Source organism: Suillus fuscotomentosus (genome assembly GCF_016647785.1).
Source record: "Suillus fuscotomentosus strain FC203 chromosome Unknown F5891scaffold_9, whole genome shotgun sequence".
In the NCBI taxonomy this organism is placed as follows: Eukaryota; Fungi; Basidiomycota; class Agaricomycetes; order Boletales; family Suillaceae; genus Suillus; species Suillus fuscotomentosus.
Window position 1 is genome coordinate 183,941 of NW_024539521.1, and position 22,680 is coordinate 206,620.

At 47.7% G+C, this 22,680-nt stretch overlaps 7 protein-coding genes across 7 annotated transcripts; 2 read left to right on the forward strand and 5 right to left on the reverse strand.

The window, feature by feature from the left end:
* Nucleotides 1-127: 127 nt before the first annotated feature.
* F5891DRAFT_1011606 (uncharacterized protein) lies at nt 128-1,466 on the reverse strand (the record flags this gene model as incomplete). Its single annotated transcript, XM_041360674.1, has 2 exons — nt 128-1,267; nt 1,324-1,466. Coding segments are annotated over 2 exons (903 nt in total), but the record flags the coding sequence as incomplete, so codon positions are not given.
* Nucleotides 1,467-4,146: 2,680 nt separating this feature from the next.
* Nucleotides 4,147-4,365, reverse strand: F5891DRAFT_904643 (uncharacterized protein; the record flags this gene model as incomplete). The annotated part of the gene is made up of 2 exons (XM_041373523.1): nt 4,147-4,230; nt 4,282-4,365. Coding segments are annotated over 2 exons (168 nt in total), but the record flags the coding sequence as incomplete, so codon positions are not given.
* Nucleotides 4,366-4,649: 284 nt separating this feature from the next.
* F5891DRAFT_1011611 (adaptin N terminal region-domain-containing protein) lies at nt 4,650-8,338 on the reverse strand. Its single transcript, XM_041360675.1, has 12 exons — nt 8,253-8,338; nt 7,943-8,181; nt 7,731-7,892; nt 7,439-7,673; nt 7,242-7,381; nt 6,983-7,196; nt 6,787-6,932; nt 6,272-6,738; nt 5,979-6,219; nt 5,464-5,919; nt 5,276-5,410; nt 4,650-5,228 (listed from the first exon to the last, which is right to left on the reverse strand). The coding sequence occupies exons 2-12, from the start codon at nt 8,096-8,098 to the stop codon at nt 4,872-4,874; spliced, it is 2,709 nt and encodes a 902-aa protein (XP_041230110.1). The 5' UTR covers nt 8,099-8,181; nt 8,253-8,338; the 3' UTR covers nt 4,650-4,871.
* Nucleotides 8,339-8,713: 375 nt separating this feature from the next.
* Nucleotides 8,714-11,541, reverse strand: F5891DRAFT_1011613 (rab-GTPase-TBC domain-containing protein). Its single transcript, XM_041360676.1, has 5 exons — nt 10,364-11,541; nt 9,825-10,310; nt 9,348-9,772; nt 8,884-9,296; nt 8,714-8,814 (listed from the first exon to the last, which is right to left on the reverse strand). Exons 1-4 carry the CDS (start codon nt 11,383-11,385, stop codon nt 9,094-9,096), a joined length of 2,136 nt encoding a protein of 711 aa, XP_041230111.1. The 5' UTR covers nt 11,386-11,541; the 3' UTR covers nt 8,714-8,814; nt 8,884-9,093.
* A 3,728-nt stretch (nt 11,542-15,269) lies between these two features.
* Nucleotides 15,270-16,390, forward strand: F5891DRAFT_747639 (uncharacterized protein). The gene is made up of 2 exons (XM_041373081.1): nt 15,270-15,441; nt 15,518-16,390. The coding sequence occupies exons 1-2, from the start codon at nt 15,370-15,372 to the stop codon at nt 16,205-16,207; spliced, it is 762 nt and encodes a 253-aa protein (XP_041230112.1). The 5' UTR covers nt 15,270-15,369; the 3' UTR covers nt 16,208-16,390.
* Nucleotides 16,281-17,812, reverse strand: F5891DRAFT_1011624 (uncharacterized protein). The gene is made up of 6 exons (XM_041360677.1): nt 17,562-17,812; nt 17,395-17,513; nt 16,886-17,337; nt 16,719-16,829; nt 16,445-16,665; nt 16,281-16,380 (listed from the first exon to the last, which is right to left on the reverse strand). Exons 1-5 carry the CDS (start codon nt 17,792-17,794, stop codon nt 16,573-16,575), a joined length of 1,008 nt encoding a protein of 335 aa, XP_041230113.1. The 5' UTR covers nt 17,795-17,812; the 3' UTR covers nt 16,281-16,380; nt 16,445-16,572.
* A 464-nt stretch (nt 17,813-18,276) lies between these two features.
* Nucleotides 18,277-20,295, forward strand: F5891DRAFT_1011639 (major facilitator superfamily domain-containing protein). The gene is made up of 10 exons (XM_041360678.1): nt 18,277-18,296; nt 18,518-18,767; nt 18,818-18,837; nt 18,885-18,992; nt 19,042-19,127; nt 19,180-19,192; nt 19,248-19,469; nt 19,519-19,896; nt 19,943-20,059; nt 20,116-20,295. The coding sequence occupies exons 2-10, from the start codon at nt 18,606-18,608 to the stop codon at nt 20,285-20,287; spliced, it is 1,278 nt and encodes a 425-aa protein (XP_041230114.1). The 5' UTR covers nt 18,277-18,296; nt 18,518-18,605; the 3' UTR covers nt 20,288-20,295.
* The last annotated feature ends 2,385 nt before the right edge of the window (nt 20,296-22,680 follow it).

Genomic DNA, 22,680 nt, shown 5'->3' on the forward strand with positions numbered 1-22,680 from the left:
TCGGTTGCAAGGCTTTGAGAATGAGTATGATGACACGTTTCACCTCACCTGCTCGCTAGTTCCTTATATCTTCCAGCACGTATATACAAGAAATGCGTGCATTTCACAATAAGGATGACATTAACAATAACAGTGATAGTAAGAATGAACGAGAGGTAGTGGGACATGCGCTATGCCATGGAGTATGAAAGAACGTGTGGTGCTATACGTCAATAGGCGACAGCAAGGAGGGAAACATAAAAAGGATAGTGTGTAGTTGGTAAAGAAATGAACGTGGTAGCGGGCTATGCCATACAGTAGGAAAAGAGCGTGTGGTGCTATACGTGAATGGGTGACAGCAAGGAAAGGATAGTGGATAGTTGGTAAAGAAATGAACGAGAAGTGATGTGTTATGCGAGGGAGAATGAAAAGAATGTGTGGTGCTATACGTGAATCGGCGACAGGGAAATTACAAGACATGGAAAGAATAGTGGATAGTTGGTAAGGATGTGAAATATGAAAAGAACTCTACATCTCATGGTCGACGGGGGCAGAAGAGAGAGGTGGTAATTCAGAGGGAGATCGTTGGTGTAGATCACTCCCGTAAGAATTGTCTAGCCAAGAGCATACCAAAAGGGTCCTGATTGGAAAGTTGCAAAAATCAGGGTCTTCGGCAGCGTCTGTGGAAGACTCGGAGAGAGGGATTTCGGGATCTACAAAGTCGTCTATCTCATTAATGAGACGCCAAACATCCGGGTCTTCGGCGGCGTCTACGAGCATGGCCTCTGGCAGGCGAGAGGATGGAGGCTCAGTGATGGGAGGGAGGGGATCCACCAGGCCCTCCGTGTCATTAATCCACCTCCAAAAGTGAATGCATCCACGAGCCTCTGCGAGTGTAATCTCTCGTACTTCAGATGGGGGAAGCACGGGTGTCGCCAAAGGAGGTTCTTGCATCGCATCAGCCGCCAAAGTATCGTGGACCTCTGCGAGTACAATGTCCTGCCCTTCGGATGGGGGAAGTATAGGTGCCACAAAAGGAGGGTCCTGTACGTCACTAGCTGCCCAGGAATAAGGGTTTGTGGCGTCTGTCGGGATGATCTCGGGTGGTGAGCTATGGGACGTCGTCGTGGCGGTCGCGGGTAAAGGGGGCATGAACGACGTAGGAGCTAAAGCAGAATTCAAACTCGTGAAAGCTCGGCAAGCGGCTGTGTAGGATAGCCGACCATTAGCTACTAGCTTTCTACAACTGTCCTCCCAATGCCTCTTGCAGGCATCACGTCGGGTATAACTAATCATAATAATATTAATGATGAGACGCGCTTGTTTGAGAGTAGGAATACGTACGTGTGCAGACAACGAGGGCATGCGAATTCCGTTGGTTTGTAACCAAGATGTCTTCCTGTCTTGAGATGGCGTTTGTAACTTGCAGGACGGATGAGCATGCCATCCTTTAAACACACATATCTCCCATCATGTTGACCATGTTGATCTAACACGGGTTCCTGTCCCAAGGGTTAGAAATGCGATCTCACAAAATTAAAAGGAAAACTTACAAAGAGCGGGTCGTCCTCTATCTCGTCGGAGCCCATTTCAATTCGGTTGAGGTTACGGTCTTGGGAGTATGGGTGGTACGATGTGTGAGTTGCATAGGAGGTTGTGACTCCTGGAAAATGTCCCGGCGGGAATGGTTGATGGTACATGGGGGGCGCGGATGGGTGTTGTGGAGGAAAAGGTGCAGTAGTCAACGGTGGGCCAACATGAGTGGCATGCGAAACGTGGGTCACCGCAGGAGGGAAATGACCATGTTGTCCCGCTTGGGGCGCGTGATGCACAACTCCAGCATGCGCGTATGGGGGAGGGACACCGTACGGGAAGGGAGGGGGTGCGGGGGCATAGCCTGGATGATGCATGTGTGCGGGATGGAGCCAGGGAAATTGTACCCATATGCATGCCAGTGTTTGGGGTGTCCTGGTTTGCATTGGAAGAGTCGGAACCGTGCGATGAGGGATGTGGGGGAGATTGAGTCATCTAAAGGTAAGAAGTAGATATAGTTAGAGAATGTAGGCATCGAAGCTGGGAATACATGTACCTGAGCCAGCAGATATTCAATTGAGATGTTATGAGAATGGGTATGCGTTCGCAGTAGCAGCAGGTGTATCGTGTAAGGGATGGAGGATGAAGGTCAATGAAGCAATATTTATATGGTCTTCGCGTGCCGCTTTGAAAGTGTGGTTCCACTAGTGGGGACCTCGCTTTCGGCGAACATTCACTGTGGAGGATTATTGTGCATTAGGTGGAGCAGTGGCCATTTTGCTCGATGTGTTCAGCTTTGCATATACGCTTGAGTTATCCACTCTTTTTGCAAGTCCGTGATGCAAAGACGAGCAGCACGTTGTAGGTGCGCTGTGGATGTCTGTGCTTTCCTGAGGTAAACGATCCTGATTGGAGAACCACAACTTATGTTTCTGGCTCCACGAACAGTTGAGTAATCATAGATCCAAGGCCAAATTACACTGAGTGATAAGATCCATCAGATCTCCGTAAGTTATGTCGGTGCTTTGGAGAAATGGCATACTCAGTGAACGGGTCAACAACAGCGACAAAGAACGAACCTATGCGAAGTGCAATGGTCAATGCAGAACTTGATCTACACCTTTCGTATCGCGTTGTAAACGCAGGATTATTGAGACGGCTCACCAACATCCAATTCGAGAAGACCCAAACGCCAGACGCCAAACGGCGTGGATACGAATATTCTTGTTACACTTTCTTGCGAGTACTCACACTTGTATTTTGTTTCTTGGTTCATACATCGCAATATCCTGGCAGAACTTGACTCGTCTAATGAAGACACAAGTCCGACTGTCATTTTGCTTCCGTATTTTCAAAACCACACAAGTTGGAGGAAATCGCCGTCTTGCAACATTGGTTGCTCGATGCAAACGTGTCTTTGCCACCTTACTGAGAACCTACAACCAATCGCTTTTAGTGCCTGTATATGCGGTCATCAAGATTAACAAGGTGCAAGGAAAACCTGTCTGGCCCGGGAGGACGATTGATACGGTGAAGGATAGGCGAGTGAAAAAAAATCCTTATCGACGGCATCGACTTCCAGGGAACATCAAAGGACTTCTTCTCGTTGGACAGTCGTCTCAGGCATTGATTTGCACCACTACGGCTCCTGAAACACAGCACAGATACGCCAGGTATCCTGGCGCGTGAAGTCTGGATGAGATGGGGCGACATCATACGTAGGAAATAGCTTGTCGCAAAACTGCGTTATTGGTGGGCAAAAAGTGATATTTGAGGACATGTCAGGGTTTGTAGTATGCGCAATTAATGTTCTGTAACCAAACATCAACCAGGTAATATTTTTGCTCGCGGTCATTCGCTGTTCACTGTAGAAGTTGAATAAGGGAGCGGACAAGAAAGGATAAGAGAGTAACACCACCATGTCAGAGCAGAAGATACAGGCAAAACGGAAGATACAAAATGGGGCGCGGTTCGAATGCTTGTGTTGATGTTCCTACCAAGGCTTGCGGACCGCGGTGCGTATCAAAAATCACGTCAGTTTTGACGAGACATTGGACCAGAGGCTTAGACTCGTATGCATGAACTTGCCCGTGATTCCGGGAATCATGACAGCAGTCTAAACATACTGTAAATGAATATTAGACGGGTCCTCATCGATGCCTCATCGTTGGATGGTGCAAAGTTCAAACGGTACGTCGGTACGTGTGTACAATTTGAGTTTGTTCCGGTATGTACGTAATATATCTCTTATTCCGGTACCCCCCGTTTAACCCCACCTTGAATTTTTACTGGGATGCTTCGAATGCAAATTTCTCGGCGCATACCCACGGCAGGCTTGGCTCTGAGATCTGAGGGGTTGGTTTACAAAAAACAAATAAAAAAAAGAATATGGCCGAGCTAGCTCCTCGTTATTTCAAAGCAGGATATCTTCAATCTTCAACTCATAGATTGTGATTCCAGAACTCTCCTCGAAAACGAGTTTCACACTCTGAATTCCCTCCCTGGCAATCCATCACTATGGTCAAATCAAAAGTCTGATGCCGGCCCGCATCCTCGGGGTGGATATATGTCCACGTCTGTCATTCGGGCCTATCTGATGACTCCGAGACCTCGACTCTAGATTTGGTTCCGACAAATCCACCCTGGTTCGAAAACGACGGTGATACCCTTGCGTATTACTGGCTTTTCGAACGTTGAATGGATATACTGCGCAGGACACTACCCATCTCCGAGGTCAATGATGTCTCTACCAAGGGAACATTGTTGTACTTGTCGCGATGTCCAGCACGTTTCTGGGTTATCGTCCGTCAAGTGTTTCTTCCTTGTGGATTTTTCCAACGTGGAACTGACTCTGGTAGCCAAAATTGTGAGGCCTTACTGATGAGGAATACGGGCGCCGATACTAAGAGAGAAGGAACTTCGTAGGACTGGCCCCAATTGTAGAGATAATATTGAAAACACTGGTGAGCGCTGTTGTAGTCCCGTTTAATTACTAGTATCATGTTATTTTCGTTGTGCCTCGTGCGTATTCGAAGCAAGCGTGATTTGCGCTAGCGTCCACATTTAAGTCTTCCAAAGCTTTCTAGCTGTCTGGAGATTCTTGCTTTGTCAAAAACACTGCGGAACATTTTTATGGCGTGAGATCGTCATTCATATCAGGTATGCATATGGGATCAATCTCAAACCTTGAGTCCACCTTGCGAGCATGCCAACACATATCAGTTGAATAAAACCCTGTTTCAAGTAAACGAAGTGGGTTTGAAGAAACGAGTGCTGCTGCTGCTGCTGATCTGGGCCCAAGTATCAACACAAAACATGTTGAAAACGAGCGCCAGGGCCATTGACAGTACGATATTATATCAACGTGTAACTACTGTGCCTCCATCCCCTACCTTCGCATCTGGTTTCACTGTTCGTTTCTTCTTTACTGTACTTGTTCCCTTCTTCTTTGCACGCGTGACCTTGATAGGCTCTGGAGTGCTCGTGCGTAGTTCGTCATCAGGAACTTCGTATGATTGGAAAGAAGGAAGGGAAAGTGGAGGCGTTGCGGTGGTGTCAAATAGGTTTGGAGTTTGGCGCCGTGAGGATGGCACGGGAGTTGACGGTTGCGATGTTATGACAACGCCCGCAGGCATCTCGCCCTCCTTTTGCACGACAAATAACGGAGGAGCCGATCGTATGGACGCGCTGCTTCTCAGCCCAGGAAGGCGGGGTTCCTCTACAGGGGTGTCAGCCATGTTCATGTGCGTGTAGAGAAAAATACCTTGTGACACTGGTAGGGACCATCTAGTCGGACGACGGGGATTGAATCAACATCCTCTGCAGAAGGCTTTGGAGATCGGTCGTCCATGATGTAGTATGGGTCGTCCCGCATTCGTTCCAATCGCTCGGCCTTAAGCTGTGTAACGTTAGTTAAGTCAAAGTGATGCGGAGATTGTGGTCAATGCCTACCCTCTCTCGTTCAGCCTTTTCTTCAGCTGTCTCTTCTTCCTGCGGTGCAAGCTCCTCCTGGTAGCTTCCCTCCTTCTGCTTCTTCTTCCCGCCCTTAACCTTCGTTCTGCTGCCAGACTCCTTCTCTTTCCCTTTCTTATTCCTCTTGATCTTCCGCTCAGTCACGTCACCGTCATCGCCCTCTTCTGCAACGCGATCTTGCATTGAAGGCACAATCCACGCGTCCAGGTCAAGCCCGTCAGGAACGGGCACACTCGCTTGCGCGATGGATGCAACAGGATTAAGTTCATGCGACGAGAAGAGTGGTTGAATAAGGTAGAGACTCTTTGGAAAACTCGGTTCTGATACGGGGTCGAAGGCAGCTGCACTCGGGTCCGAGAACCCGTTGTCCTGCTTTGGTTTGTACATCGCGACATCACGCTTGATGAAAATAAGCAGCTGAAGAACGTTTGCAGCCTACAAAAATGAATTGAGTAATTTGCGAATCTCCGATCGTTGCGATCCTTATCACTCACACGTTCTTGGACCTCGATCTGGGTGCTCGATGCAAGTTGTTCCATCTGTTCAATCATGATATCAACGGCTTGCTTGAGGTCTTCAAGGAAGCTCTCCATCCACTGCTTTGCCGCTTCAGAAGCCCAATATCCGAAAAGCTTCGTGGCCGATTGTATGCACACGGCGGCGATGTCGGGTCTCAGAGAGGCAATCTCTGGCTGGAGTAAGTAGGGAATAAGCTCGTCCGGCGCAGAAAGCTCGCTGTAGTACGATCGTTCAGCATATCGGAAGGGAGTTGATTATTGAAACGCACCTGCAGAACTCTCCACATATCCAAGCCGCTGCCCACAGCACCTCGGAACAGCTACCCTGCTCACCTGCGTGCAGCAAGAAAGTATCGTCAGACAATACCTTCACCATCAACTTAACTGCATAGCTCCTAGCCGCTCTCACGCGTCCAACAACGTCTACGAGTTGGTCGCGAATTTGCGTGCCAATATCGACATTCGATACGTATGCGAGGTCAACGAGGACTGAGAGGTACCATTCAAAATCGGATACATTGTCATAGGTGTTTTGAGAACACATTGTCATGATCCTTTGTGACAGAACAAGGCGGTAGGCGGTGGACTGAGATGGTGCACCCGGGGACTTGGCAGGAGTAGAAGGGATGATGTGTTGAGATAAGGATTGTACTGCAGACGGAATGGCGGAGGACTCGGGCTTGACAAGATGCGACAGCAACTGCTGCACAATTGATTGTAGATTGTCTCGATTGACCTACAGAATTTATGTCATACAAGCAGAGGAATTTTCACGATAACTTACGAGTGCTGAGAGCAGATCTAGCGCACGCATACGGATGCTGATATCTTCATCATCGACACTGGAAAGGATTGTATCTTGGTGCTCTGCAACCAAATGGGGGTGTGTAGGTACAATCTTCACCATTGCAAGCAAAGCAATGTACTTTACTGTAACTCAGTTAGTCGCACTCATTCAAAGGACAAAGTAAATCACAGACGATTCTGATCTGGATCCTCGATGAATGCTGCGAGTTTTGACACACACGTCCGTGCAAGCGAGTCGCCAGTGATGCCCTGTAGCATATTACCGATGATACATGTGTGTACACACTCGTATAGAAGGGATATCGCAGACGTTGTGGATATCAAATCAGTGATCGGCGGTTGCAGTTTCTTCACTAGCCGCGGTTCATGAGGTGAGAGAGAACCAAACTAATAAGAGTAAGTGGGTTCGTAAAAATAAAGTGAGGTCCATACCAACTTGACAATTTTGATGAGCATCCAGTTGTTAGACGATGTGGTTAGGAGATGGAAGAGCTGTGGGGCAAGCGGAAGGTAGTCTTGGGGATTTCTTCGAGCGAGCTCACACAAGACATTTACTGTCGCACAAACCACAGCTGGGGGTGCGTGCATTGGTTAAACAAGCAGCTTGATCTCGTCTAGCTTGAGCTGACCTGGATCAGAATCCTCTAGTTTTTCCTGCAATCGACCGATACCATGATGGAGGGCATCAGGATACTTCTGAAACACTCTGTACATAGCAGCAACTGCTCTCTTGCGTATGTGGGGTCGGGAGTGGTTGAGCATGCCGATCAATTCAGGGCTGAGGTCGCGTGCAAGATCTGCGGTCATGATAGAGGAAACACCGTTTAAAGTGACTGCGATATCTGCAGGCGTTGAACTTAGATCCTGAACGTGATTCAATGGCGTGTTTCACAGTAAAGGGCTGGATCTTCTGCCTCTCACCTTCTTAAGCAAATTGGTAGTCAACATCAACACGTCCGTGTCTTCGTTGAACGACTGGACGGCACCAAGATATCCTACACTCTTGATATGGATCTTTGGGGACGACATGACTTCTATGATGTGAAAGGAAGCCCAGTTCATGTCATATCCTAGCATGTCCAGCTACAAAAGGATGTCAGGCTCGAAGCTTATCGATAGTAAAAGCAGCGCACATATGTGAGTTTCATGACAGCACCAGCCTTGAGCTCCATATCCTTGCTCTTGATTTCATGCCTGATCTCGTCCATGGCCTGTCCAATGAATTTGCTTTCATCGTTCTTGTTGGCCCGCAAGCCGCGAATGAGATCCTGGAGCGTGCGCTCCCACATGACAGGAATCGACAGTTATCAGCCCCGGAGAGTGTGAAGCAGATGTGTCGAATGACGTTGGACTTGAGCTTGACAGGTGGGTACTAGTAGACGAGGGACAGATCACACGATGGTGGTCAGTACATCCCCTGAATAACCAACACGAAGATCTTACAGAATAATTCGCCTCTCTCACAATCCTCTTTCCTGAAATTGACACTTATAATGTATACTCGCGGTGTCGCTCCAGAGATGTTTCTCCAGAAGTAGCACAGCAGTCTACATTACATAATAGCTCATTACGAGGATTTATTTTGGTCTCGTGATCAGTTAAACAAATAGGACGCGTTGTTTATCACAAACTGACGTCCCATAATAATTACTTACTGTCTGACGTGCACGCTGGGAACACCATCTAACCTACAAATCCTAGTTATGTCAACTGGCTGCAACATCGCGTTTTTACTGTTTGCGTCCAGAACAGGACTGGCCAGAGTAATTTGAGGTAAGTATTGTTTCATTCCCCCAGAACCTCCATGGATCCCAGCGCGCGGTTGACACCATCTGTATGCTGCTTCTCACTGTCTTTTGGAATCCTGGAAACATGACAAAACCTGCCAACAGAGTCGAGATGGCTGTAGTTATCCGTTTACAGATCCACGTGGCAAACACCGTGAACTTCACGGCCATCGAGTGATTTGCAGAGGTTGTAAGCATGGTGATAGCTGCAATATAATCTGGGCGCCGATCCAATGGCAATGAGCTATGCCTTAGTTGGCTACTAAGGTTAATGATCTCTTACTCACTATAACCGCATTGGGATTCATAAAGAATGCATTTAATTGGTTCCATTAATGACGCGAACAATGGCAGTGAGAGTGAGTACAACGACGTTGAGGCAGTCGCAATATATACCAAGAGTTCCAATAGCAATGCAAGTCTGATATCAAGACAAGGAAAATTAAGAACGAAAGCACCGGCAAGGAGGGGAATGGGAGGGAGGAGAGAAAGCAATGCTATAGAAGGGCTTCGCTATCCTTACCTGAAGCGACGAGCTCGACCCAGTCCTGACGCCACTGCGCCATCTGTAATCGCAGCTTTTTGTCACCGAGCATGCGTTCTATCCAAGATAGAAGCGAGTCATCGTCTTCAGGTACGAAGAAAGAGGATAGAAGGGATAGGATGGTTTCAAAATTGGCGGAACTGGATGTAATGTGATCTATTGATTGGATTAGAATAAGGATCACTGCATAAGTAGAGAGCGACATGCCTCGATAGACCCATACGATAGAGATTGCTACCGCAACGAAAAGGTCTTCACCCTCTAAGAGATACGCGTCCCATAACCGGAGCTGTGTCTGAAAAGGGACGGAATTGGCAAAAAGCGTGATGTACCACTTTGTCGCGTATGAAGTCGTAGAAATCATGTGTTTCTTGAACGCAGCGTACACGTCCGGCATCTTCGATTCCATGATTCGTTCCTGCACGTAAATGGCCTGCAACAATCCTGGAAAACCGGGAGCAAAGATGGTGTGCATGTTGTAGTTATCATGTAAGCGGGAAAGGGCGGCATAAACTTTTTCAGGCTCGAAATAGCATAGGAGAGTCGCAGCTATGGGACCCATGCCCTGCACGTAGCCACATTGATGGCATCGTAATGAGAAGGAGTGTAGGACGTGGAACAGGCAACGTTGCCTGAAGTAAGGGGATCAGCCTTGGCAAAATCAAAGTAAGCACTAAAACGTACCCAAGTCCGTACCGCGTGTGAAACATGATATGACCACTAATAGTTCTTGGTACATCCAAGTCGATCTGAACGTCGTAGCTTGAGGGTTTCTCCAGGTCTTGTGAATAATGGTTTCCAAGCTTCTCAATCGACTTGCGTCCGGATTTCGAAAACCGACTCATGAGTACTTCCCAAGCTGCCCTTCTCCACCGGTCAGGGATCCCCTTGTATACCCTCTGGCGAAGCTTGTGCGCTTTCGATGCCTTGATACCCCACGATTCTACATTTCCGCCGCCGTCTCGACTAAGAACTTCCAACATCCTGTCCCACTTGGCAACCCGCATCTGTTCCTTGAGCGGAGATGAAGCTGCGGGCAATGAGCTGACAGACACAGCATGGCTTGGGGCTGATTTCGAACCGGCCCTGACTGAGGTCAATCGTTTAACCAGAGGACCAGATGGTAGTAGAACCAGTCGGTCGTGAGATGGTACGATGAAGAATCCATAGCTAGTTGCAAAATATGAGATTTGAGAGGATGTACTCCCCTGATCCAATCTCACCGGTCTAAACTTGACAACACGCTGAGCTCTCGAGCTTCAAGGTCTCGTGATTTTTCTGAGGGACCAGCCAGGGCAGCTTCTGCGCGTAACTCGCTTCCTTTACTGGCACGAATTCGTGCGCGTGTACGTTCCACGCCCTCCTCGTAGCCATCGCCTCTGACACCAGTTGCGTCGAGGTGTGCATACGTACTCCGCACGTGGAACGCGTCCACGTCTTCACCTTCTGAGGGCACCAGCGACGTTTTGCTAGAAGGACTGCTTAATTTCGACTGCTGTTTAGTGGTGGGAGAGGAAGAAGGCGTTTGAGAGGATGGTGAGATTAAAAAAGACGTTGGCTGTAGGGGGGTGAGAACCAAAGTAGGTTCAGGAACATGACGTTCCTTACTTCTCAGCAAGGATGATGGTGGGTGATTATGGGGAGGCGTAAGATGTGATACAGGAGGCGAAACGGCGTCTAGATCACTTGAAGAACTACATGAAGTGAGAGCACTTTGGGAACGAGTTGGGATAGGAGGAACGCGCTTGGAACGTGTAGGAAGTTCCAGGGTGTCTCTTCCATGAGAATTGGCGTGATTCGACAGTGGGAGTGGGTAGGACGAGTTGGCAGAGCCATTCGAAGTAGCTGATAGCGGTGTCCGATCATGAGGGTTTGACAATGTGCCGAAGGGCTTCATGTCTGTGGATAGGTCGATAAAAGTGGTGTCGGTATTGGAAACATAGGAAGTCCTGTGATTAAAAAAGTTACTGTAATTGAAGCTGTCCCCCAAGGACAAGTCAAGTTCCTTGGAAGGATCCTCGAAGGTTGAAGAGGCAGTCCAGCTGGTTTGCTCTTCGTCGTCACCGTACATGGAATATATGGTAAATATGGCAGATTCTGTTGAACTGCGTTCTCTGTCTGTCGATGATGATGAATAAAGCTCTGGAACGGAAGACGCTGTTGACGATGGTGATAACCTCGGATAACGACGACTCAGTGATTGTTTCGGCAGCGCAAGAGTGGTCGACGACGACGGAGTCTCCATAAAATAGAGAAGTCAGGCAAGAAAAAGAACTTGAAGAAGAAAAGGGAATCGAATTGAAGGAACGTCGGAGGAAGAAGAAGCTTGGGAAAAGTGAATGCGCCCTTTGAGAACTTTGGATGAGAGATTTCAATGAACGCCGATTCAGGCAAGTCACGACGGTCAGTCTGCAACAGCCACACCGCAGCGCTGGCTGCCAGCTGGCATGGCAATTTACTCTTTCTCGTAAGTTGTCTACTATGTTACCTGCTAGGCTGCACATAGCAATAGCGATCTCAGACTATTTTGACGTTAACAGGACCTTGGCAAACAATGGACACGGTTTCATCATGATGATGTGATCAACGACACACCAACTTTAACTAGAAGACGTACCGCATGATAGACTTGCATTCACAGAGTGAGAAGTACTCTCTAGTGTTCGTGGGCAATGTCATCCTACAACCATTCAGGTGGGACAAACTTCCCACTCATAACTTATCCTCAAGCATGTGGCCGATAGGGTGCAATCATATGGTACATTCCAATGTCAGTTGATCCTCTCCGTTCGGTCCGGCACTGATCTTTCGAAACTCAGATCTCCCAAATTTCAGTTAATTGATCATTCGTATGTTACGCATGATATCGTTACTGAACTCACACATCTTCTCCTGCCGAAGTGATCACTTAGTGCCAGCCGCTATTGACACTATATGAGTCCATCCCGGCGTTAATTAACAGCCATATTCTGATATCATATCATCTGTGCTGGCAGTCTATCACCTTTTTTCCAACAACAATCAGGAGGAAGGGTGGAGCCCCAGAGGGCCGATCAGGCAATTACTGAGACCGTCAAAGACGACGTGGAAAGCGGCAATATAGAGGAAAACAGAAGCGACACTGCGAACGATACTGCTGGCGAGACACGACATTGGACAACGAACTATCAAACTGAATTCCATATCTCAGTCCCCCAGAGCAACAATCGCTCGGCTTGAAAGGAAGCCAGAGTTCTCAATTCGAATTCCAAGGCTCTCCATATACCCCATGGAATAAATACGATTGGCTCAGTCCGCAGACCACCCGCCCTTATCTTATACAACCTGTGCTGGCAGCTTGTATTTTGTCCAGCGATCAGAAGCAAGAGCAAAACTCGAAAATATTCGGCGGCGGAATGTTACAAGTTTGTCACGATCTGATATGAGCTCGCGCTTGACGTTTAGAGCAGAGAACAGGGTAAGTCTCTCCAGCGCCTCTATACAAAGAAAGACTCTTATTTCCTTCTATTGGTCTACCTAGTGGAGACTAAGCGCCTCGATATCAGCCATGCATCTGATTACCAAGATTGCTATTGACACTGTGGAAGGCAGAATACATGGCAGACCTACTTCTGAATAATCACTGTTCCTCAGTTCCCTCAAGCAATAGCTATGTCGCTCGACTTGAGCAGAGGTCTGTCCAATTCAAATTTAAAGGCTCCAGCCCCATCTACTCCGTGGAATTCGAAATACCTTGCTCCGTTAGTTGGCTTTTTGATCAGCCTTATCCCAGAATCGGAAAGTCTGATAGTACCCTTATCACCTCGGCCGAGCTCGTGTGATGTTGCCGAGGGAGGATGTTACGAGGATAGGTAACGAACTAGCCGCATCATGCTGTTTCTAACCTGATCACAGTTAATTTGCGAACCGCCATAACTACAATACTGCTACTACCTGAACAGCAAAATTTATTATTCATGCTGAGAATCGATCCAACTAAAGCACTCTTTAGGCTGGTCTATGGCTGTACCTTTATGGACGCCGGAGTCAGTGCACCGGTCAGGGTAGCCGACATATACCGGAGAGAATATGTGTTTGACCTAGCGGTGTCTGTCGCAATGCAATACTCGAAACAAAAATACCCTGACCGTCCAGTTCAATGGTATCTGTAGCCCTGACCAACTGCTTTTTCTTGGTCTCGAGCAGCATTAAGCGCGCATCGGCGCCCGCAACTTTGTCGGATTTGACGGGGACGGCGATTACGGCCCGTGGATCTTCAAACTAAAAGTAGGGCGCTGATAGGATGCCCCGAAGATCGTGGGCAGGGATTCGCACTGCATGTCATATGGAAGCTACCACTAGAATGCTTAAGGACTCGACGACGCTGATCAATATTAATAGTCGTTCCAGCCTCTGACTCGACGTTTGAGGGCAAGTGCTAAGTGCACTCGGATCCCTATTTGTTTCGAACTCTGCATATATTCGCTAGTGGTTTCCACCGTGATACTAACCTGCGGAACTCGCGTGCGAAAATTCTAGGATCAGGCGATGGCCCCACGATGCAACAAGTATAACAGAAATCACGATCAAGGCTTTTTGCTAGATACGATGGGACACGATCTGTCGAATCGGAAAATCATAAGAGGCGCCAGATACCTAGGCGACCTGTAGTAGAGGCTGCAATAAAATGGCCAATTCCAGAATTGAGCACTTTTCATCGCTTCATCATTTTTATGACTTATGTTTTCACTGAGTTTCCCTGACAGTTCTGCAGTTTCTGCAGATGTTTGTGCTGAGACCACGCCTGTGTATCACGAAAAATGCCCTAGGACACTCCTTGGGTACCCCTCTGAGAGCGGTGCTCGTTCGTGGTGGGACGCCGCGCGGTATGAGTAAATAAATGCTCATGCTCATGCCTTGGCATACGAGAATCATACAGCACGCTATTCAACGAAGTCACGTGATGTCATGTGACGTGTCGGAGGGGGGAGAGCTTTTGAAGTTTTACTAATCTCACAAAGTCAACTAGTCAACTAGTCACTAGTCACGCCGACGGTCTACAATGTACAACCTCCACTATGAGAACAGTTGTGCAGACATTTGTGAAAAACATCTGGTACAGCTGCTCTCACCTGCACTGCCACTCCTCAATCAGGGTGTAGTTGTCTTTCCCATTCCTTATTTCCGATTAATCTGGAGAGAATCATTGCAGTTGTTGTGTAAAGGGAATTTACCTTGATTGTTACTGGTGAATGCGGCAATGTCGTTTGACATGCGAGGATGTTGACGCACTGGTGACTGATGTTTGGAAGCACCAAAAGCATGTTCCCATAAAGTTCAAAGGCTACAAATACTGGTATAGTGGACAGGGAAATCAGCGCTCAGCACCAGCAATGATGTGGAAGGACTAACCCTTGACCTATCGACATCTTCTGACCACGTTGTCCGGGTACCCGCGGTAGGCAAGTCATCTCGTGCCCGTATAATTCTGACACGCGGCCGACAACCTGCTGCCTGTCTGGGTGCCACCTACATTACACGACATCACAGTCACAACAATAATCTGATCCTCCAATCCTCAACACCACTCACACTTACCTCGATCAGCTGCGTCCGCTCCCTCAGGCTGGGCACCACGACCCTCCTCGCTCTTCGTATCTCAACCTCGAATTCCGTCCAATCAAGCTGCGCATACAGCGCCCGAGACCGATTGTGGGACTCATACCATGTATTACTCGTGGGCTCCCTACCGAAAAAACACGTTATGGTTGTAGGCGCCGGCTTAAAGCCCAAAGACACGTTAAAGACACGACGACCGCACGGTAATGCACATGCCGACAGACCTGTTGACTCATGATAACCAATGCTTCCAATGCGTGGCAGTTTTTCCACTAGGACGACACGTTCCGCTGTGGATCCTCACCAAGTTTCAAACGCCCGGGATTAAAACCTCGGACTTGCAATCATACAAAGCGGGCTATTGCTTAAACGCCAACGCCACCCTGCACGTCTACACCCACACATACGCGCACAGACGGACAAGAAAGTAAATAAAAAGTTTCAGTGGTACAGTCACGATATGTGGCGAACATTTTGCTTCCACACCTTATTGTCCAGGTATTTGTGGAGCAGGCATTTTTGCTTAAATCCTTGGTTCCTGGAGATGAGCAGTCATCGTCCCCTTTCCTCACAGGTATTCTAAAATTTGTTTGATCGCTCCGGAGCCGTTTCACGCCGTATACATACCAAGATGGAAATGGATACCGCACGTTACGACTCCATGGACGCACAACGTTTCCACCCAGTACTGCGCACTAGCACAGTAAGTATTTCTTTTCCTTTCATTTCATTTCTTTGCATCTTCTAAACACCACGCTCACCTCCATTTCCATTCTCAGAGGCCCAACTCGCTCTCTAAAACCGGCACTGAAAAATCGACAATGGGGCAGGGCCTTTGCGTCAGAACTCGACCGTGTGGACTGTTTCCTGTACGTGCGAGCGTAGGTGGTGTATGGCCGGACCATGAGGTTGTAGTTGTCCCTCTTGAGGGGGGAGATGCACATTCGGAGGCATCACGTTCATCCACACCAAGTTCTTCTGCTTCTACTACATACGCCACTGCGTCTTCCGTTATGCATGATGTGCCTCCATCGCACGCTCAACAAGTCGATGTTTACGAGAGAGATGACGTTGTAGTCACACGCACCATCATCCGTCCCAATCCCACTCCCACTCCCACTCCTTCTCGCAATCCAAGTCGTATGCCATCTAGAGCGCAGATGAGGATTCCACGGATATTCTCACGTTCGCCATCTCCCACCACCTCTCCATCTTCTTCATTATCCGCATTACCACGGTCCAACCCACCTTCGCGCCCTACGAGCCCGGTGCTCCAAGTGCTAAACTGTTTCAGCACATCCTCGACTTTTGAGAGGGATGAGGATGATGTGCATATTGCTGAGAGTCCCAGGCCTACATTGCAGGTTATTGTTACGCAAACGAGGGAGAGATACGAGAACGATAGGGCGTTTAAGGAGATTGTGGGGAGTGTTTATCCGAGACCCGCTGCTGTGGGGAGCGGTGCTTGATGCATCGACGCTTAATGCTTTCAAGTGGATTTTGATTCTTGTACCATTGGTTTCCCCCTGCATATCTTATTGCATATCTTATTAATCGCGATAATCAATATATATGGCTAACTTATATCGATCTAACGGCTCGATGCTATTCTGCAGGCTTTCCTTCATGCCATAATTAATATCTATGTCAATCATATATTAGGGACTAATGGCTTGATTTTATTCAGCAGATGTTCTTTCACGCACTTTTAATATTCATATTTAGTAGCATTATGGTCCTTCATAGTTTCTCTAAGCGGGGTATATAATTCCGTACTGTATGCGAACGATCTGCTGTTGGGAATGCGATTTCAGCTGGAAAAGAGCCCTTCCTCTCAAGTGGGTGATGTAACATAAAGCTTAATGTGTGCTTCCACAAGCATCTCGAGAGCTCGCGCACTAACAGGAGATCTCTTTATCGTGGCTCTCTGAAATAGCAAAAAGTAAGTATGTGACCACCAAGAAGAACACATTCACGTACAAGAGCAAAAGCTGTACCACGATACACGAATCCAAAGAGCTCCTTAAATTCTGGATGTGTCTTGGACACGCCGACTGCATCAAGGTGTCTTACGGTAAATTTCTTGATGATCTGTGGAATGTGACGTTTGAGCACGGCACAACGATGCCAAGGAGGGTTGGACAGACAGATTTGTTCTCCTGCTCTATATCACAAATTCCTTCGTCCACCGCGCGTGCTTTACCTTTAGCATCGCTGACAGGTCCAAAAACGTCTCCCTCTGGTGCGTGGTTGGTTTTCTTTGCTGGGAGCGTGGGTACTTTAAATCCAACGCTGCCTCTTTCCTTCTCCTTTCCTCGCCCTCGTGGTTTCGAATTCGGTAAATGCAGCATGACCTCTCTCGCCCGTCTCACTACCTCTGAGTCATCTCCTTTGACTTTGATCCTCGTGTTCGCTGCCAGTTCTCCGATAGATTGTGTGCGCGTGAGAAGATGCTGAGGCGGTTTTCGGGGTGTAGGATCATCTGGGCGGGGAGCACGAGTAGCAGGAATAATTCGTGCAACGTGGATCGTTAGGGATGGAGTAGTCAGCGACGAATGGATCTTTCCAAATATCAGTATTTCTGTCGTTGCTGGACCATCTACAAATAAATGGCAATCAGTCCAGATCGAATAGAATAATAGAGGAGTAAATGTACCAGTATCTCCCAGGGCCACACGCACGCCTGTGTCTGTCCGTCCATCAGGAGACAGATGCGATAAGCAGAGCATGTTCTCAAAGTAGACGCGAGAGAGGGTGGCGGATGGATGGATGTCCCTGATGGATGTGAACGGGGTGTTGTGGGAGTTCAAAGTATTCACATACATACAGACATCATCTGAAGGGTCTATGCATATATTCTTGAGCAATTCTGTACCTTTTAGTCTGAGAGAGGGACGACCGCGCATGCTCTCGAGTGCTAGTGCGAGTGGGTTGTGGAGGAGGTCTTTGTTAGCCAGAAGGTTTGCTGAGAACGTGAGTCCATCTAAGAGGATATAAGAGTCCGGCAGGGAGAGCGAGCCGCGATATAGGAGACGAGAGCTCGATGCTTCCGACATTAATCAAAACAGTTCGACCGCGTTGTTGATGCTTGTTTACGCGTTCAAGTCCTTTGTTATGATGACTCATGAACTTTGGAAACCCAATGTCATGCAGGCTAGGCCAGGCACTATGCCCTCTGGTATAGCTTTCTATAATACGAACATAGACCCTTTGTCCCGATCGCCGCCGCCGTGACCTATATTTCTTTCTGACACCGAACAACCGCGGTCATCTGGCAAGACGGCTGCGGCTCTGAATGGTCACCTGAAGTAAGAATGTTTGTCCCAACGGAATGGGTGAGACGTTCGCCCGGAAGACTGTCCTAATGTGTCTCAAAATCACTCGTGATTTCAAGTACTTGTCATGTTTGGCAGTTGCGCCTCAGATGCTCATTTCAACAGACATTGTCACGACAAGTATCAGTCCCATCAACTACTTCCAGGGTGTGTTTATATTTATGTCTACAGGTTACATATGTATATCCGCTGGCTCTGGCACGGGGCTTCTGCCGGATGATGGGTACGTTCTCGCCGCGGACTTCCGTCACCCAGTTGCTTCATCCAGCTTCATTCTTCAGCATAACTATTTGGCCAAACCAATCACCAGGGCTGCTGATCCGGTGCGTCGCTTGGATTGGGTCTAGAAGTTGATGTTGGTGGTGCAGCCTGATCTACTGTCCTGATCAATCGATGGTGCAGTCAACATTGATATGGGACATCGATAGACAATTACAATGCAATCAGCTGTAATCAGATCGGCACCATTACTCCTGCGTGTTGATAAGAGATGCAAGCACACATGTTGCGTTATCCCCCCCTCCCCTCAAGGATGCCCACTCTCAGCGATCCAAAAACAGCTGACATCGTCGTCATGATCGATGACGTGCCCGCTGGTGTTTACCGTCATGCTCGTGATGACCTTGAGAAAAGATTACTGAGGAAGCTTGATTTGCGTATGTCCATAATACTGATTTTATATACCTTGAACTTCGTGAGTCTGAGGTTCTTGCAAACTATATTTTGATACTCACTGCACCCTAGATTGACAGGACCAATATTAGGTGCGTGACATACCGATGTACTTGCATGAATCTTATGACGTCTACAGCAACGCTCGGTTGCAAGGTTTTGAGAAAGACCTGCACCTCCATGGGGAACAATATGCCACAAGTTTGTCCATCCTATTTGTTGGATACATCACAATGCAAGTGCCAGGGTGAGTTTCGTCATTCATCCACAGACAGCTGAATGTAATTTTTCTTCAGGAATATGTTCCTACACTGGCTGGAGAAACCTTCTGTCATGCTTCCGTGCTGTATGTTAGTATGGGGTACAATATCAGTATTGACAGGTTTGTCTACAATGATCGTTCATGAAGATGACTGACTGCTAATCGTACTCAGGGATCACAACGAAGTACACTTCCTTGTTTTCCATCGTTCAGAACTTGTTTCTGATAGTTTGACTCAAGTTATACTGGGATTGTTGTCGCCCGCTTCTTTCTTGGCATTGCCGAGGCTCCCTTCTTCCCCGGTATCATATTTCTTGTATCTAAATGGTACAAGCGAGACGAGGTCGCCTTGAGAATAGCTCTCGTTTCTTGTGGAGTTTTTCTCAGCTCTGCATTCGGATCGCTGCTTGCATCTGGTATACTTCACGGCATGCAGGACAAACTTGGTCAAGCTGCATGGAGGCAGGTGGCGATCAGTTTCTATCGCTCCTTGGAGCTGAATGATCTGTAGATGGTTATTTTACATTGAAGGCGGCATCACCATCTCGGTTGCGATTTGCGCGATGCTCATACTCCCTGATTTCCCGTACAACACTAGGTGGTTCACCCCGGAGGAAAAAGAACTTGCTATCTCTCGCCTTGCAGAAGATGGCCATGATAATGCTGACGAACTTCGGAAGCAGACGACCATGCAAGGACTGCGGGATGCCGTGTCTGACTGGAAGGTGTGGTTGTTTTCAGTTGCAGCTATGTTTCAGATAGTGGGGCAGTCTTTCATCGCTTACTTCCCAACGCTGTGCGCGACACTGGGATATGACGCGACTGTAACGCTGTTGCTTTGCGCTCCTCCGTGGGTGTTCGGGGGCATGGTCGCATTTCCTCTTGCATGGTTAGTCAATCATTTCTATCAGAAAGTCGCATCTCACGGGGCCCAGGTACTCTGACAAAAAGCAGAAACGTTACAAATGCTTCATGGTCTCCAATGCACTCTGCGTCCTTGCATTCATCATATCGATGTTTACGATGGACAAGGCTGCGCGCTATATTTCACTGTAAGTGGTATCGCCATTCGTGGGGCATCAAGGCTCTTGTACTTAGATATATACAGGTTCCTGATGACTCAAGTCGTCGGTGGATACTTGGTGCTCGTAGGGTGGATCAGCAACACTTTCGCCAGAGAACCTGCGAAGCGCGCCGTTGCTATTGCTCTGATGAATACACTGGGGCAGACAGGCAATGTTATTGGATCGTCAGTGACATTGTCATCGATCTCTCGCTAATTATTCACGACTGCACTCCACATAGGTACGTATGGCCGTCGAACTGGGGCCCGACATATCGTTATTCCTATGCCATTTGCATTGCTACACTTGCAGTGTCGACAGGCATGTTTGGTGGTATGTATTTGCATTTGAAGCATCTGAATGAGCAGATTGAGAGGAACGAACGGGACGTAAAGGATGTCAATGACCTTCGGTACCCGATCGGTTTTAGATATCTGGTGTAGTTGAAGAATGAAATATTGATTGCTGAGACTCTGACAGTAACATCGGATGGTTGTTTACCCGTTCAGAGGAGAGTCAGACCTCCGAGTCTTGTTCTTCGCATCAATACTGATAAGACAACATGGAGACAATGGATAGGATGGCAAGGGCCCCCTCAAAGGCAAGTATGTATCTGGTGTCGCACATCATTCGTGCTATCGCAAGTGCCGAGTTTCATAGCCATTCGCATCTGCAAATAAGAATGTTAATTCGCTTCCTGAGCTCATACGCTCAACTCAAGTCCCCGTATGTTTCTTCTGATATCATGTATGCCAGATGTTGTTTCATTGATGGCATGATTACCAGATACCAGATCTCGGAACCGCGCCATACTCCCAACTTGAAGACAGTTCCCTTTATACGAACAACCCCGCCATCATCACTGAACGCCAACATCAGCGGGTTAGATCGTGCTACAGAGTGCTACGGAGCGCTTCGTAGCACTCTGTAATCATGTGTAATGAGTTACGTTTCCCTGATGAACGACAACTAAATGCGGTTGTTCACGGGATCCCAGGATTGCAAACAGTCATGGATAGTACCAACAATCTTCATTAGCAACTTGTTGAAAAGAATAACAAGATTACCTATATACCCAGTCCATACATTCACACAAGGGACTCGTATCAGCTCTCTGGCACGTGCTCGGGGCTGTCAATGTAACAAGATGGCCCCACGAGGCGTTTAAGGCATTTTTGACACGCTCAAAGTGTCTCCTGAAGACCTTGATAATGAGTTATCGATAGCACAGTATAGGCGCTATTTGCAAACAATTTATGATTGAGTCCGTACAGCTTGTACAGTACCCCATCAACACTGCAGCATCGACATACGTCCTGGACCGAATAGTACAGTCATGCTCGCGTCAGGGAAACGATGCACTAGTGGTATTGGTAAGGACAACTGATGCAAGAATATATTGGTCTGCCCCAGAACCTGTTTCTCTTTCAAATTTGCTTCCATGCGACCAACAAGTTGCATATCTAAGTATCAAAACGAAATTCTGAATAAACACAAACGAATTCGTATCGAGAATCTTCTTCCGTTTCGCATAGTACTGCTAGCTGACACAGGCGCGCTCCTGGAAATCGATTGAAGTCATAGCGGTTGCTGCATCGGAGTGGGCCACAAGCTCAGCATGATATTCTCGAATGCTTAGGATGAGGCGTGGTCCCAGTATAAACATCTGCGTGAGCATAAATATTTCAGAGAAACCACTATAAGCTTGGGTCTCCGTGGAATATGAGGACTATGAAAATGATGAATCAGGGTTGCATGCATAGGTCAGAATAGATCGGCGTACCGCTGAGATCTTCGGAGAAAGATAACCGATGGACTCTATGCAAGCAAGAGCGACAAAGCTAGCACATACAGGACTTGAATTAGCACCAAAAGAATGTATTCAGATTATGAGCTCACTTCGCAAAGTAAACAACGTGAGTTTTCATTAAAACCGTGAAACAGTCGGTGATGAATCCCCCTGATGATCGTTGTCGCAGTTCACGCAAGTGTTTTACAGCCACCCAGACTGCGAGAAACAGTGTGAGGACCTCCCATGCCGCGAGGAGCATCCAAGCGGTGTAATCCAGAGCTCGTAGGCTCCCTCCCCGAAAAGAAACAGCGCACTCATAGTTGCCGTAAAGAACGTGTTCCTCTGATATTTGTCAATGAGCCTGATCTTTTATCCACAATTAATGCTTACCCACTACAAAACGGCTCACCATTATTGCGATCATTACTCCGATGGAGATTCTGATAGCCAGGAAGACAATGACGAGGAATATCAGCACACGTCTGGATTTCTGATACATGACATATAAGCGAGCGATCATGATGACTTGGCTGATGTTTTAGTCAAGTCCATATCACGAAAATCCATAGCTCACCACCCAATATTATATTTGCAACACCGTTGATATATTCTATTGCATCGATCAACACATGGCCTGACAAATCAAGCAATATGAATTATTAGTCTCGGAGGAGCACACATTTGAAAGAAACTCACAGCTGTGGAAGTCATTATCTTGAATCAACGAGTTTTTCGAGAATATCACTCACCCCTGCATGGCAATATGTTAGTTGAACGGGAATGACAAGGGTTTATGAAGAATACTCACCATATCTGT